This window comes from Triturus cristatus, chromosome 3_1 (genome assembly GCF_964204655.1).
Source record: "Triturus cristatus chromosome 3_1, aTriCri1.1, whole genome shotgun sequence".
Lineage (NCBI taxonomy): Eukaryota > Metazoa > Chordata > Amphibia > Caudata > Salamandridae > Triturus > Triturus cristatus.
The window spans coordinates 832568072-832584136 of record NC_140583.1 but is presented as its reverse complement, the minus strand read 5'-3'; the positions used below and the strand labels follow the sequence as shown (position 1 = coordinate 832584136).

At 41.3% G+C, this 16065-nt stretch overlaps 1 protein-coding gene across 4 annotated transcripts in view; it reads right to left on the bottom strand.

Moving 5' to 3' along the window:
• NFE2L2 (NFE2 like bZIP transcription factor 2) overlaps positions 1-16065 on the bottom strand; it is a 145425-nt gene that overhangs the window by 19698 nt on the left and 109662 nt on the right. For all 4 annotated transcript variants that reach the window (XM_085645225.1, XM_085645223.1, XM_085645224.1 and 1 more), the window contains exon 2: positions 2303-2572. In XM_085645225.1, coding sequence (XP_085501351.1) covers positions 2303-2572 — 270 coding nt within the window. The remainder of the gene's footprint in view (positions 1-2302; positions 2573-16065) is intronic.

The window sequence follows — 16065 nt, the reverse complement described above, 5'->3', positions numbered from 1 at the left end:
TAAGGAAAAGTTACTATTTCTACAGCAATAGTCTCATAAATTTAGAACAATTTACATCTGCCAGGCAGTGCTTTGAAATAGTAAAAGATATTTTGAGGGTTATATTTCAGGTCATGTGTAATCCATCTTTGACAGTCGCCTGTCAATCTACGAAAGTTGCAACATTCAGTCCTAATTTTAGCTAGCGATGAGTGATGTCTTTGCTTTACTGGGCAGTGATGTCAAGACTACTCATCAATGCTCCAAGTGGTTCTATGCAACAGCTAAAATATGAAAAGCATAAATATTTAAAACATACTGTGCCATGTGTGGAGGCAAAAAAGTCAAGAGTTCTGTTGTCTATGCTTTATGTCACGACCTTTGTAAGATTTCATGATTTGTAGTGTCGAATGTTGCTAAAAGGTCAATAGGATGCTTTGTCATGGATTTTTCTATAGATAAAAATTGAAAGAGGACTGTCTATTTAGAGGCAATATTGATTCAGTCAGCCTCAATGTCTGAATTAATAAAATTCTAGAATAAAAAGTACTGAAACGTACAAAGAGTTTAAACATTTGTTAAATGTACCTGCCATTAGAATACTTGGATGTGTCTGCAAAAAGCTGGCTGATAGAAGAGAGAAAAAAGCTGAAAAAGGTAACTGATATCCCTTGCTGCCATTTGCCTACCATGTCAAGGCAAATATCCCTCAAGTGTTGGTTCTTGTATCTGCCTAACATTTAGGAGTTGAGGTTTAATGTAACTTGCTAAATAGTTATTCAACACACACTTTCCTTCTGATGAGAGGCCTCAGACATAATAAAGAATCAACAGAAAAAGGGGGATGCTTTTATCTAATAGTTAACATATACATGACTAGGGCATAGGAGGTTTTGGGCAGGAATCTTGAGTCCATATGAACACCTCAAATGATCGTTTGCATCCAGTGCATGAACTGCTGGATGTAATTTATGATCAATGTTCTTGTCTAAAACTATATGCAAGCTAATCTCTTCCTTACTACAGCTCTCACCATGCTCCGAGTGCCCTAGATTAGCCCAATTCAGGGGATTCTCTGCTGTTCATAACAGTGGTTCAGCAGAAGCACCACACGCATTAACTTGAGTGAAGAGTTAAGAAGTGCAATTACTTAATTTGTAGTGTAGGTTTCTAAACTGCTAAGAAGCGGGAAGTGCGCAATTTCAACCATCAAGTCTCCTACCCATGTGGAGTTAAAGAGGAAGGTCCAAACCGGTTCCCACAACAGACAACATAACAAGAAACCAAACCAAAATCTTGTGCAAAAGCTACAGCCCTCATACTCAGGACTCTTATTTGCCCACTGCACAGGTTTTTGACTGCATCTGCAGAACAGAAGGGGGAGAGATATAGGAGAGAGTAATGGGGGCATGGAGTGTGCCACAAAGGGGTCTGGGTGTATTCTGATAATTTTCTTCCGCAAACAACTCCTACTGACATGCGGGTGCTCAATACTTTATAAAACATCCTGAATGAATTGCTAGATCTCTGTGTTTCTTGCAAGGCATTATAGTTTAGATTTTGGAGTTTAAGTTTTGTATAAAAGCACTCAACCTTCTGATATTTTATGTGGAAAGTGAACATGAACACAATCTGCCGCTTGAAAACCAATCCGATTTCAATTAAGTTTTTGGGGAAAAAATATTTGTAAAATAATTCTGGAGCAGATCACACCAAACTTGGAACATTGACTCCATTCAACTGCATAGCCAAAAAGGATAAGGTTCTGTGACTCTTGAGAGACTACCAGCCATGTGCAGCTTCCTTGTGAAACAGTGCTATTAAGCCAAATGAGATTGGGAAAGGAGAGCCATTGCCTGAAAACACAGCTCGGTTGAGGAGCACAAGTTTTAAAATTGATTTAATCTGGTTTATCTTCACTGCTATGAGGAGTAAACAGAATAAAATCAACAAAAAAATTAATTGTAAATCAAGGGAAAACAACTCAAGTGAAAAAGTGATATGAAGAAAATGATCAGTGTAAGAGAATACGATGGACACTTAAAAAATAGCTAACTCAAATCTAAGTCTGTACATCACAGTTAGAAGAATGGGGCAATTTGAGAAGTTGGAAGAGAGCTGCTGTGAATGTGAATGGTGTTGAATATGACATTGAAGGATGATTTTACTACTAAAATATTAAAATCCAACATTACAGATGTCGAGGATCTGTATAAACAAAAAGATGAGTACACCTGTCCTTGCCTACCTCAAAAATGAAAGATTTAATAGTTAGTCGCACACTAAGACAAACGTAGATCTAAATACATTTTGCTTATGTTACCTGTAAAGAACTGTTCGAAATTCTGGCAGTTTCCGCTTCAATATGCTGCGGTGGCAGGATGGGAACAAATTCCCCTGTCTCTTCATCTAGCTGAAGCTGAGCCAGTAAGGCTTTTTCTTGCTCTCGTTGAAGTGCTTCCAAACGCTCCTGCTCAAGTTTTTTCTGCTTCTCCAATTCATACTCCTTCTGTCGATGACAGTAATCAAAGACTTCACGCCTCGCTCCAAGATCTATATCTTGTCTCCAGAGAATGTCAATCAAATCAATTTCCTGTGTAATAAAATGAAGAAAGAATATAAGAACATACAAATCTAGAGAATATACTGGACATTTACCAAGCTGATGGTAGTAATTTCATCTTATTTCAAAGACCTGCTTAAAGGATCGTAACTATGCAATACTGCAGAAATTGTTATATTGAAGTGTAAACAATAAAGAACATAAAGAGCAGAGTAAGAGGTGCTAAAACAGTCAGGAAAGAAGAGGAGGAGTGTTGCAACCGATAGTCAGCTGTCTCTCATAGTCATCCCTTGTTCGTTCACAGTCATTATTCTTTTACAGAAATCATCAAAAGGGTCCAAGACAACTCAGACAGATCCATGTTACAAGAGGCCATTACAATGTGACCAACGAGCACCATAGTACTAATTTCACTTGTAGGCTATAGTCTCTATTTTTAGGTCGAGCCTAAAGTGGCAGCGCGCATGCACTGATCGCTCTGCGAGGCATTCAGTAGTGGAGTATGGAGTAGAAGCTCTGCCCACTACCCCGCCCATCTTTTTCATTGGCTTGTGTCCTTGTCCTTTCTAAATGCTGTCTTCCGATTGTTTTATAGGCTGTTAGTCCCTCCTTATGACACCCATGTCGTCATTTGTATCCTTCCATGGCTACTGGCCCCTTTACTTCGAGTGTTGCATGGTATGTGGTATTTAGATTCGGAGCACTATTTTCTTACCATGCGTTTCCGCCCCCCACCTGCCCGCACTCCCGTTGTTCCTGCCTTCTCGCTGCCCTGGCCCCCGCCCACCTGCACTCCAGTTTGCAATGCAATAGGTCTCCCGTAAATGCAAGTCCTATTGCATTGCAAATGCTTCTTTCTACAAGTAGTCATTCAACCTTAATCTAAACACAATGTGTAGCTTACGAGAGAAGGAAACGAGGAAAGGAGACGTGGTTGGGGTTCTGGGAAATCGTTGGTTTCTTTTCGGTATAAAACAAACAACTATTCTGCAGCAGTGGTTTAACCCCCTATACCAACTTACTGGGGTTGAAGTGGGAACACACACACACAACCGCCCCCCCCCCCATCCTTCATTCTTATTCAAGGTTGCATGACACAGCAACCCCCCCCCCCCCTCCATCCCTGTATATAACTTTCTGGGATTGCGACTTGCAAATTTCACTCAAATACCTGCACCAAGTGTATTAACTTGTTCAGTTTGTGATTTACTAATAATATACACCGGTCGTGCATTAGCCAATTGATCTATTGTGTTAGGATTTAACCAGAAATGTGTGGCATAAACACATCGCTACAGAAACCCCCTACACATTTGATTTTATTGTGATCTCCGCCCGCCATTCAACTATTTTCCTCCCAAGACCACAACTCCCAGCGTTCAGTTGGTATTTTTTCCTGGCATGTGAAGGTGTGGGTGTGGTGTTCCTAAACGTAGTCAGTAGGAACGATGGTGGCGTAGCCCGTGCGATGAGCATGTGCCGTATCTATACAGCTCAAGTCAATCGAGCTGGGCTCCCAACTCCGCGAATGAAGCTGGTGCCAGGGACCGGATGATATAGGCATCATTTCAAAGCAGCAAGGACACTCGGGGTTAATGCACCTGCATAAGTGTATGTACCTGCAAGTTTATGGGTGTGGTTCAAATATAGCTCAGCTGGTTAGTGTGCCTGCTTAATCGTTCTGTGTGAAGGTCACAGTGAAGGATGGATGAATTATGGGGCTGAAGTGTGCGCGGTGATTGAAGGTTACGGTTTGTAGTGCTGCGAAGCCATTCTTAAAAGAGTTTACAGCTTGGCGAGCTGACATGTTATAAAGGGAATGATACAAGGCCAAAAGACATTGCCCCTCGTGGCATACTCTGCATCCCAATGTGATGGCACGTGCCGTAAAGAAGCATTGTGTTAATGGCTTAGGATCACCACGTCTGCCTGTAGATACAATATTGTAATCTACTTGTGTGACACCCTTTGCTCACCTGGTGGCGTTCATCGACTGGCAACTGGTATAGCCGCTGCACCATTGCCTGCTGCTTTCCACAACAGAGGCCATGTAGCAAATGGCCCCAGGTGGCAAAGATGCTGACTGATATGTAACGACAAACTGACTATGCCAATAGATTTGACTTTTGTTTAGTGTTTGCACTCAGGCACAGTGTACATGAACCCAAGCACATCCAAAGCCTGGGCAGAGATCAATACACCTACAGCCAGCTGCTATCACAAACCTGCGGCTTCCACGAGCACAGAGCAGCAGTGATAGATACCGGTTCGTAGGGCTTTTAGAGGGATGAAAAAACAGGGGGGTCTCTCAAATGTAATTAAGGGCGTGGCTTAAACCACGTAAGCTAAAAATCTGTGCTTAGCTTAGTGTGCTGCCGGACTTGTATTTTGCTGTTTCTGTCATTGCATCCAGATATATGATACAACAAGTAACATCATACCTACAAGAAGTCAGGAATATTGGCTTTGCCAATGGTTGTTAGTTGCAGAAGATAAATAAGCAGCAACTATGGCTTGTATATAATATTGAAACAAGCATTTGCAATGCAATAGGTCTCGCATTTACGAGAGTTTAAGCTATTGGCATTGTAAATGACAATGCCTTTTATTTATGTTTTAAAAACAAAAACAATAATAAAAGGCATAGTTATTTGCAATGTCAATAGCTCAAATTTGCCTGAATGCGAGACCCATTGCATTGCAAATGCTTGTTATATTAATCGTGGGACATGGCTTTAATCAGTGTGAAACCAACATGGAGCATTAGGAGCATGCCATATACGAGACACAGCACCTTTTCCTACACGCTAGGTAAGCCTCGCTGACATTTTCAACCGTCTGGATGTTATAAACTCTTGTGTATCCCCATACCTCACTAAAAGTCTTGGAGACACACTTGGCCTGATAAACCTTAATTAGGGTTCGTGGGCGGCCAGGACCCCAGGCTCTGAGCAAAGCTAGCAATGGCAGCATTGGCCTTAACAAACTCTCCTTTCTTATTATAGATCTAGGGCTTCCAATTTTTATTGCAATCAAACAATACCCCAGCATAAGAGTAGGCCGGGAATTTAGACAAAGTGTGATTATCCAACTTAAATGTTTTTGACCTGGTAGACCATGGTCGCACTACCATCACATATTACATGGTGAAATTAACCAGATGATCCAAACTGGCCATAAAGGCAACAAACCTGTCCAGTAACAACTGTAAGTAAATGTAAATGTGTTTGTACTTATATAGCGCACAGCTACCCCATTTCAGGGTTTCCCGGCGCTGTACTCATACCACTAGGGAACCCTTCCTGGTTTTTCCCTGTGAAATGTCCCAACGTTGGTCCTAGCCATGAGGACCGTATCGTCGACATACAGTAGCCCCGGAACCGGTCTCTTCCCCACCCTTGGGCAATCGGCCTACACAGAAAGAGAGCTTGCTCCAAACCATTAACATAATGAGGAAACAGAAAAAGGGCAAGGATACACCCCTGGTGGACCCCCCTGCTAGTACTGAAAGGTTGCAAGCTGAACCCTGAGAATAGTGCACAGATGCTGAAGTATGGGCATGTAGATCTCTTAAAAGAAGCACAATATCACGATCTTCCCCCACCGCGAGAAGAAAGCACCATAGCTTTTCAGGACTGACCTTATCAAAGACGGACGTTAAGTCCATAAAAACTAGGTGGATAGACTCAGATCAGGCAACAGTATACTTGTTTATAATGGAAAAAAAATTCAAGCATTGATGACTTGTGGATCGGCCTAGCCTAAAACTATATTAGAGATTATATTAATCTCATCCGCTCACAACAACAGCATATCTCTAAAAGCACCCTTCCCAAAACCTTTGCAACGGCATCAATCAGGGATATCGGCCGATAGCATTGGTGATCATCTTTGTACCCCTTCATGAATACAGAGGCGATTACAGCAGAGAACCACAAGGGTGGGGGCCCTCCTTCACTGCAGCATTTAAAACCATTGTCTAAGCAGGAACCCAGATCTTAATATCATCCAAAAACAAATCAGGGGGATCCCATCAGGACCAGGGGCGATATTTTGTGATAGTGCCAAAAAACCCTGACTACATCTTGTGCTTAGACAGCTATTTATAATGCACGAATGAGCACAATATATTTCCTCTGCAATCTTACTTTTATCTCCATATCTAAAAGTTTAATTTTCACTTTAAACTGCATCAGAGAATTGGGAGCTCACCAGTCTCGGTTCGTAAAGTACTTCCAGTCTTAAGGAAATTACCAACCCAATTTGTGTTTGGAATAAAGATTTTCTTTACATAGACCGTGTTAATCTTAGCAAACTCATTTGAAATTATGGGAGTTTCCTTGATTTCCAATGTACTGTAGTCACAGAGAGAGCTATTAATATCAAAATGAACCACCAGATAAGGGCACTTCTCGGTCTAAGCATCAAATGCATATAACTGCCCAGAAGAATAGAAACTTACATCCTGAATTAAAGCAACTCCAAGTATAATCTGTTGCATAAAAGAACCTTTTTCCAAAATTCTTTTGGCTCCTGGCATCTCCAAATTATATGGACCCATGTTCCAGGTTCTAAACATCTAGGACTGCGATTGGAGATATTTTGGTATTATGTAATAATGGTGGAGTTTAGTATTACAGCCACAGTGCATAGATTTGCTGGAAGTTGGATCCTCTTAACTTTGCATCTTTCAGCTATTTATTATGTGCTACTCAAAACAATTTTTCAAAATCATTACAGAAGATTCGCAACCATCGTACCCAATTACCAATGTTTCTCGAGAAGTTAGGTAGATTAAACAGATCCCCAACTATTACCCTGGAGGCTTTGATTTGTAAAGTAATATGTTTGTTAAGTTATGGTATATATTTGATTTGTGAATAGGGAGGTTTGTAACTTGAGAAAGTGGTAGTTTAGTTTGAACAGTTTCCCAGGGAATTAACTCACTATTTATGAAACACTCCCCTAATTTCCCGAGATCAGCTTTCTCCCATCTCATTTCACCATGAAGATCTTGAGGGCACAACAATTTAAGTGAGTTCCTGTATGACAAGCGAGGGTTTGCAAAAATCGACACAGTTGTGTTTCTTTTTGCATAAAAATGACGGTAGTGCAGTATCTTACCAATTTAGGATTTTGCACTAGGTGAAAATCCCACTCTTCATCCCTTCAAAAAATAAATTTGAATACATTTAAGCTGACTAAATTGTAAAATCTAGCATTTGTTATTAAGAAGGTTGCGAGATAATATTCCTTTCCATCTGGAAGAGTCAGCCCTCCTTTTTCCCATGTTAAGTTACATTTTCGCAGGCTTAGCCATGATAGATGTATGTTACTAATGAAACTATTGATCGGTGCGCTAATTTTAGAGAATAATTTTACTAGTTAAGGTGCATGGAACTACCATGAATAACAAATTTCAAAGAGAGAACATTGCATTTTAACTACAGTTACTCTGCCTTTAACGGAAATCGCCAGCTTATCCCACCTGTCTAGCATAGCTTCGATCTTATGCATAAGGTGGGTATAGTTTAGTTTATATCAATCATCATATTGGGCAAACACTCATACCACCAAGTACTTTTATGGCTTCCTGTGACAGACTGAATGCAAAAATAGAGGCAGTAAATTAACAATGGTATTAAAAAAGTAGGGCTGAAAGATGAAAATGAAAATGCGTCAAAGATTATTTAATTTTGCTACTATCTGACTGAAGGTACAGCACCAAATTGTGGGTGCACAGTTTCAGTTTAGGAGCACCTGGGATTGCCTCACTTTTTCGAGACACAGCCAGTGGTTCTATAAAGACTACAAAAAAGTGAAGGTCTGGTGCCTCTGGAGATCCTTATGGTGTCTGCAGCTCCTCTATTTAACACCAAAGACTAAGTTGACCCCTCATATATAGAAATAATTAGCCTGATGAGCTGGTTGGGAAATTACATTATTTCCAATACTTTAACCTTTGGCCTTACAAAGTCAAATGCCTTCTCTGTGTCTGCAAAACTACTGTTGCTGGAATTTTATTTGCTGTAAAATAGTCAATGGCTTCTACCAAGAAGTGTGTATTGTAATATAAATGGCAAGCAGGGATAAACCCATATTGGTCCTCAACTATCAAGTTCAGAATTACCTCTGAGATTCTTACCATTAAAATTATCATATAGATTTTATAGTTTGCGTTTAACAGAGTTATTAGGCTAAAATAATTCATATTTTCTAAATTTTTCTACTATCTTTCGGAATTTGATTAAACAGGTTTATGAGAGGGAATTTTTATTGTTGAAACGGAAGCTTGAATCACTGTTATCGGAAAGACATCTTCAACTGCAGCTTTGTATTTATGAACTGACTTCACAGCTTTTTCTAGTTCCTCCTGCTCTATAGGACAGATCTAATTGGATATGCAAAGGGATTTTGGCTTGAGCTAAAAGGTTTTTAGCTATAGATCTCTGTAGGATTTAAATATTCTTTTAGATTTGGAAAAATACTGAAGGTAGATTGTTTTGATTTCTCAACTGTGTGAGACCAATGGTCCAGTATGGAGTCTCTAATTTTAGAGACCACATCCTGTTTTTTTTCAGGCTCTGGACCGCTTGGCCAACAGTTTCCCACTTAACTCTTTCTCCTCATACATCTGTTGCCCAAATGTTTGGGCATTAAGAACATCTTTTTCCGCGTAAGAAATTCTGTAAATGCAATTTAACGGATTCTCTATCTAGGTAATTCTGCCTGTGGTCTAGTAGATAAAGTTTGGCCTTGGCTAATTGGAAAGCATCTGAAAGTGCTTTTCATTTGATTTTCTCCAATTTGTTAAGATTAGCTTGGAAAACAATTATTTCTCCCCTCAAAGAAAAGTAGAGTTCGGTTGCCCATTTCTTCCCAAAACGATCTATTGGATAACAAACTCTATTTAAGGATCATCTCTATGAAGGAACAACTGTGAAAGGGAGAGCTATCTCTAAGTAAATTGCTGTAATATCAGAAAAACAATTTGCGATAAAATAGGTTATAGCATTTGTTACTGTACAGGAAATAAGAAAAAAATCTATTTGAGAAGCAGATAGACAAACACTTTTTTTGTTTCACTATCATAGGGGTTGACAGCTCGCCTGGGAGCAACTAAGCAGAGTTCCTCCTTAAGCCTTTAAAAAGCACTAGGAGTTTTAAGATAGCCTTCCTTTGTACATGTTTGAGCTTACTTATACCTCTGACTAAATAACAGTAAAATCATCTTCAATTAATATATCTGTTAAGAGCCTACTAACTGACGTATTAAATCATAAATAGCATCTGGGTCATCTACTATTTGACTGTAGTATGAAACAACAGCAAAAGTAGATTGATTCAGTGGTATTTCCACAATGGCCCACCTCGTCCGCTGCGGTTTTGACTTCATTGTAAAAACATTTCTTGCTGCCAAGAACTACAACACCTTTATGTGCGGCAGAGACACGTGAAGTTTCTAACAAATGAAATGGGGCCCAATAAAAGGACTTTTCCCTTTGTTTCTTGATATGGCTCTCTTGCATAGGCATAAGGGTAGCCCTTTGCTCGGCTTACCAGGCTAGATTTATTTTCTGTTTTTTAAGACTGTTTATGCCATAGACACTTAAAAAGAAAGATAATGTTAAACTTTAATGACGACATAAGCATAAAGTTAATTGTACCATATGGTCGAAAGAACGGAGCACACATCTTAATCAGCAGATGTCAAAGACTGCTCTATTATTCTATGAACCATCCAAAGATGAAACCGTTCTTGCAGGAAATCGTCCTTTTTACCTTCTGTGACACAAATTATAAGGATAAAGTAGGCATGATTAGATTGAGTTTTATCTGGGACCTCAATAAAACGGCAATGATTAAGTGATTGGATGCCAGGGGATCATAGTGAACTAAAATCTTAGTTAATTGTAAAACCATCCAGGGCTCAGAGAGCCTAACAGGGGAAGTGGAAAAGCACTTGAAGAGCATAACAAACAATTCTTAGCTGTTCACCAAGAATTACATTTAAAAATAAAAAGCAATGAGGAATAGAGCTACAAGCAGCCCTGTAGATGCTCTCTGGAGTCGGGGAACATGAGGGAAAGGGGAAGTCTGTGTTTGGCTCACCAGGAGAAGCAGGTGGGGACCATGTAGGGAGAATGTGAGGAGTCCCTTGGGAAAAGGCAGTGTATGTGCCAGGGTACATTAAGGGTTGCAGGGTAAGGAGTGGAGGAAGAGGGACAGGAGCTGGGCGAGACCTACCAGAAATGGTACTAACCAGGAGGAAAAAACAAGGTTTCCTGTAACAACAACCTCATATCGCTCTATCGGGCCTGACCAGTTTGGTAGTTTATCCCTGCAAGTCACATCTTTGGGCACCTTATCTTTGGGAGCATCAGACTCATCCATTTTCCTGGGGCTTGTCCAACATACTATTTCTGGATTAGAGACTGGTTGTAGTGGGGATTCTTATTTGAATATAGCATCCCATTTCATTAAAAGAAACTCAAGAACTACTGGTGCTCCCCCTCTTTCACAGCAGTGCCCTGAGAAGATAATGCACACATGAAGAAAGAACCCTCCAGAGATCTTTTAATACGCATTGCACAACTCCAAATTGCACCTCTCTCAGCATCAGGGTTCCCTTCACAAAGCTATATTACAGAGAGCAAGGTGTTACTCTGTTGAATGTGGCCTCATTCTGTTTAATCAAAAAGAATGGGCATACTGGCTGTTGAGTTGACAGAAAAGATGGCTGTTGCATCAGTTTTATGGTTCTCAGGAGATCCACCTCACCAGTAATAAAGGGCCCTCACCCAAGATTTACAATGAGTACTTCAAGTGACTCATATCCTCTCCCTCACATGGAAGATAAACTACGATACAATTTAAGCTTAAACCAAGACCGCTACACCCACTGGGTACCTTTCATCATCTCATAATCTTTGTTTGATGATGCTGCATCACAGCACGGGTGCCACGCCTCGTAGAATGGTTCAGGTGAAGAACAGCCTGCTTGAAGCCAAGCCTCCCTATTTGGTTCTTTACAACAAACTTCTTCCTTACTGCCCATTTCATAGCAGACACGAAAACACAAAAACAGTCTCGCTTGTTGCTGATAACATCAGGAGTGTGGAATACATCAGGAGTGTAGAATTCCTATAGTCCGATGCCCAGGATATATTGTTAGGGTTCAAGGGCAACAATTTTTCATGTTTATTTTGTCCTTGGGGACAAGTAGGCCCAACCCTCAGCAGCACACACCCTTTGGCTGCCAGTTCACAGTACCACATTATGAATCTGGGAAGGGCATATTCTGCAGTTAAGGTAATATTTGTGTCCATTTGTTAATGCTGTTCGAACTTGCATTCATGGTTCATTAATGCAAAGCCTTTATTATTAGGGTGGGCGCACTAAGGAAGCGTTGTGAGCTCGGACTACACTGCTGACAGTGATTTCAGTCTTAAAATGTGCACACACGACTGCCAAGTTAAAAAATATACGGATATGTATGATGCTCCCAGAATGCTCTCCAATTAGATGCAAATATTTGCAGAAGCTTGAAAGCAAGATTGATGATTATTTGCTTTCAAAATAAAATGTTCACAGAAAAAATGCAACTTGGGAAGAAAACCTTTTAATAAACTACTGTCAAATTTGAGGTACCATTTCTCTGAAGTATCATCTAGTAAAATGTGTTGGTGCATGCTAGTATTTTCAAAAATATTCATAACGGAAAATCAGTGCAACTAGTTTCTACAAGAGGGTGTGGCCTAACGACCTGAGCGGTCGACCTCGAAGCTGGGGAACCGGATTCAACTCCCTGCAGGGATGCTCAACATCCTGTGATTCTGGGCAAATCACTCCCACTGCCTAACAAAAACAAGCATTTGCAATGCAATAGGTCTCGCATTTGTGAGAGTTTGAGCTATTGACATTGTAATTGGCAATGCCTTTTATTTCCATGTTGGTTTTTAAAACAATAAATAAAAGGAATTGTCATTTACAATGCCAATAGCTTAAACTCTCACAAATGCAAGACCTATTGCATTGCAAATGCCAGGGCATTCCGAGCAACAGTCCGACCCCCTGCAAATAACTAATTATAAGCAGACAATAGCTGGTGACACCAATAATTACTGTATTTAATGCATAGTATACAAAGAGCAGAGAAGCTTAATTTGTGCCAGCGGTTTCCGGTGCCCGGCACCGGCATACAATTGTCAGCACCGGCTCTAGTGACAGCCCAACACATGGCGAGGTTGTCTTTTTTTTAATTCTGAGGTGAGCACATCATCTGTTTTTATTATGTGAACATACACTGGACATGAATAATACCAGCCTCTCATGCCGAATTATAGCTTTGGGAAGCCGTAAATCTCTGAATTGTTAAACATGCAGGATGTTGCTGCTTAGGTGTTATGCTGGTACTGTCAATGGCAGTGCTGGCGGGTATGGGTGGTGCAGGCTGCAGTAGCCTTCTAAGAAGAGCCCTGGCAGTTATTTTTTTACAAATCAAGCGAATAGAATTTCTCTGATATTAAGTATTAAGGGGTACTGTGCTTGATTCCCTAGGATGCACAATTCATCGCTAGGGAATGGAGCCAGACAGGAGCTGTAACTAAAATGGAGAAGCCCTGGAATGTCTGTGTTATTGAACTCTCTCATTAACTCCGGGTCCCGACGTATCCACACATATGAATGCTGCTACTTTCGAACTGTGATTTGTAGGCCGGAGGCACATTTTGGTTACAACCTACTTCGAAATAAATACATTTTCGCCTGCTTACACCAAATAACCCCTGGCTTTTATGCTCGCACGCCCCAGCATGTACACTGCAGGGTTTCTTAGCATGCGGATCTTTGGGGGACAGTTCTCAGAGAATCTGCTCCTGCTAAAAGCCTTAGTACAAACTCCACATTCGACGTGGTACGATCTCTAGATGATCCACGTAAAACAAGCCATAAATATGCTCTTAAAATAAACGTAAGGGCATGTCGAAAAGCTGTTATATTTTTAAGGCAGACACATGCACCTGTTAACTTTCACATGCAATGACATGCTCGGAACAAGCAACAAGGGGGGGTATTAGCGGAGGGGGGTCGTAATGAGCAGCAATACAAAGGAGACAGGGCGGGAGTTAAAAGCAGAGATGTGAGAGGAGGAAGGAAGGGACTGGTGGTGAATCTAGTAAACAACCAGCAGAGGGCGGGAGGTGGTGCTAGATCGGATGGCCTGGGGAAAATGCGATCGTATATATAGTACATTGCCCATACCACCGCGAACCTCTAGCAGACGTGTGCGCGCACACAACCAAAGCTTTCAGCCAGGATTTAACAGCAGCGCTGAGCATTGAAGTTCACGCGCTCCTACAGCTGAGGCAGTGTTCATTCCTTACAGGAAGTTTACTCTGACAGCAGTGCGCTTTAAAGACCCAGAAGCAGTACAAGGAAAGAGGCCACTCCAAAACTGCTGTGAACATTTGCCCTTGATCTTTAAAAGTACAGTAAATGTAAGGAGATAAGGCATGATTTACAAGCATCGTAGGCACGACCTAAACAAGATTTATGAGCCCATGTGCCGGGATCTGACTGCGGCTGTTAAGCCCTGGAGAAAAACAAGCCCGGCGGAGCGTGGCGTGCGCGCGCGCTTGGGGGCGGGGAAGCGGACCCTTTGAAGTGCTCCCAAAAGGCGGATTGCATGGCGGCACGATGTGCGTGATTGTGTGCGTGCTAGCCATGCAATCCGCTTTTTGGGAGCACTTTTCAAACACGCTCTCTATAGTCTCGCTTTGCGATCGCTTACGCGATAGCAAGGTCGAGACCTAAAAAATGAATATATCCGTCTGTAACGCAACTGGTGCTCATGTAAAGCGCTCTCGTACCTTTGGGACGAGTTCACGCTATACAAAACAAAACAAAAAATGTAAAAAAGAAGATTATAAGAAACAAACAAAACAAACATTGGCAAAGCCAATAACACCGACATTGCTGGTCAGCATTTTCGTTTTGCCAGTGTGTTTCCTGTTTTTACATGGTTTTTGTAAAACTTTATTGTTGTGGGAGCTGCCGGGCAACAGCTTGGAGGCGCTATATGCGTAACTTCGCATTTCAGTGCGGTGATGCGGACCACCACACTGAAATGCGTTAGTCTAATGTCTGAAGCATGGCACTTGTCAGAGCTATATTTTTTCATCCATATCTCGGTGAGAGGCCCGGACAGAGGGGATTTCATTGCAACTTTAATGATGCTTGCTGCCTCCAGAGTACTCCACTGCTGCCATCTTCCCAGAGTTTAGCCTTTTATTATCAAAAACTGCACTCGGACGGTCTTTCCCTCCTTCATGTGTGCCTAAACAGAGGAAAAGGTTAATAATTCTATAAAAGCATTTTAGGACGACCACGTCATCCAAGCTCAAATAGAGATTTGTGAGTGTATAAATAAAAGCTAGTCTAAAGGCAAAGTTGTTTAGCAGTCTGACAGAACTGTCAAAACAAAATCCCGATAGTTTGTCTATTGAAAAAGCCCAAATTATGTTCATATGAAACAAAAGCAGAAGAAACAGCACTAAAACTTTTCTTCATGTTGGCCGCATGACGAGTAATGTTATTTTTGAGCTGCCAGATTGTTATCTGCCAAAGGAATCGGGAAGGATAGGAAATTACTCAAACAGAAAATTAAGCTGCGTTTAGTTTTGCAGCGGTTACGAACACACTTCTGAAGGCTCTCTCGCTAATTTTCAAAGGAATAATGTAGTGTTCATGCTATCTGTGGTCACGCTCTAGTTTAGAGTGTTATTGCTCTACTAGGGTTCTAGGTTCCATGATGGGTGGTAGCTCATTGGCGGTTGGGGACTGTCTTGTGTGGTTGTATAAGCTGTCTTCTCTGATGGAAATAAATCTACCTGGAATCCACCAGATGTGTATCCTGTGCTTACTTCACACTGGCGACGACTGGGATTTGTTTTTTTCAAGGGGGGAAGGTGTGTAGTGTTCATGCTATCTGTGGTCACGCTCTAGTTTAGAGTGTTATTGCTCTACTAGGGTTCTAGGTTCCATGATGGGTGGTAGCTCATTGGCGGTTGGGGACTGTCTTGTGTGGTTGTATAAGCTGTCTTCTCTGATGGAAATAAATCTACCTGGAATCCACCAGATGTGTATCCTGTGCTTCCTTCAAATAAGCACTGATTCTAGTGCAGTTTAGCATAGACGAGTGAACAGAGGGCTGAACTCTTCGGTTTTCCAAAGAATGTAAAGTTCTGTAAAGGAGTTTGTAGGACTTGGGCGGGTTGTCCCGACTTGGAGGTTGCGGACATCAGGAATCAAGAGGCAAGGTTGTGAATGACTGATGTAGTATTCTGGTTAGACGTTCCAGGTCTTTTAGTAGGTGCTTTAGCTCGCTTCCACATTAGTCATAGCTAAATCTGTGTAGATTTGTGATCAGGGTGTTAATATAGCATTAGAGCCCGATGTAGCGGGCTCTATCAGCCATTAAAGGCCTGCTCCAGCGTTAAAGGCCCAAGCGGAAGGTGAGGGCC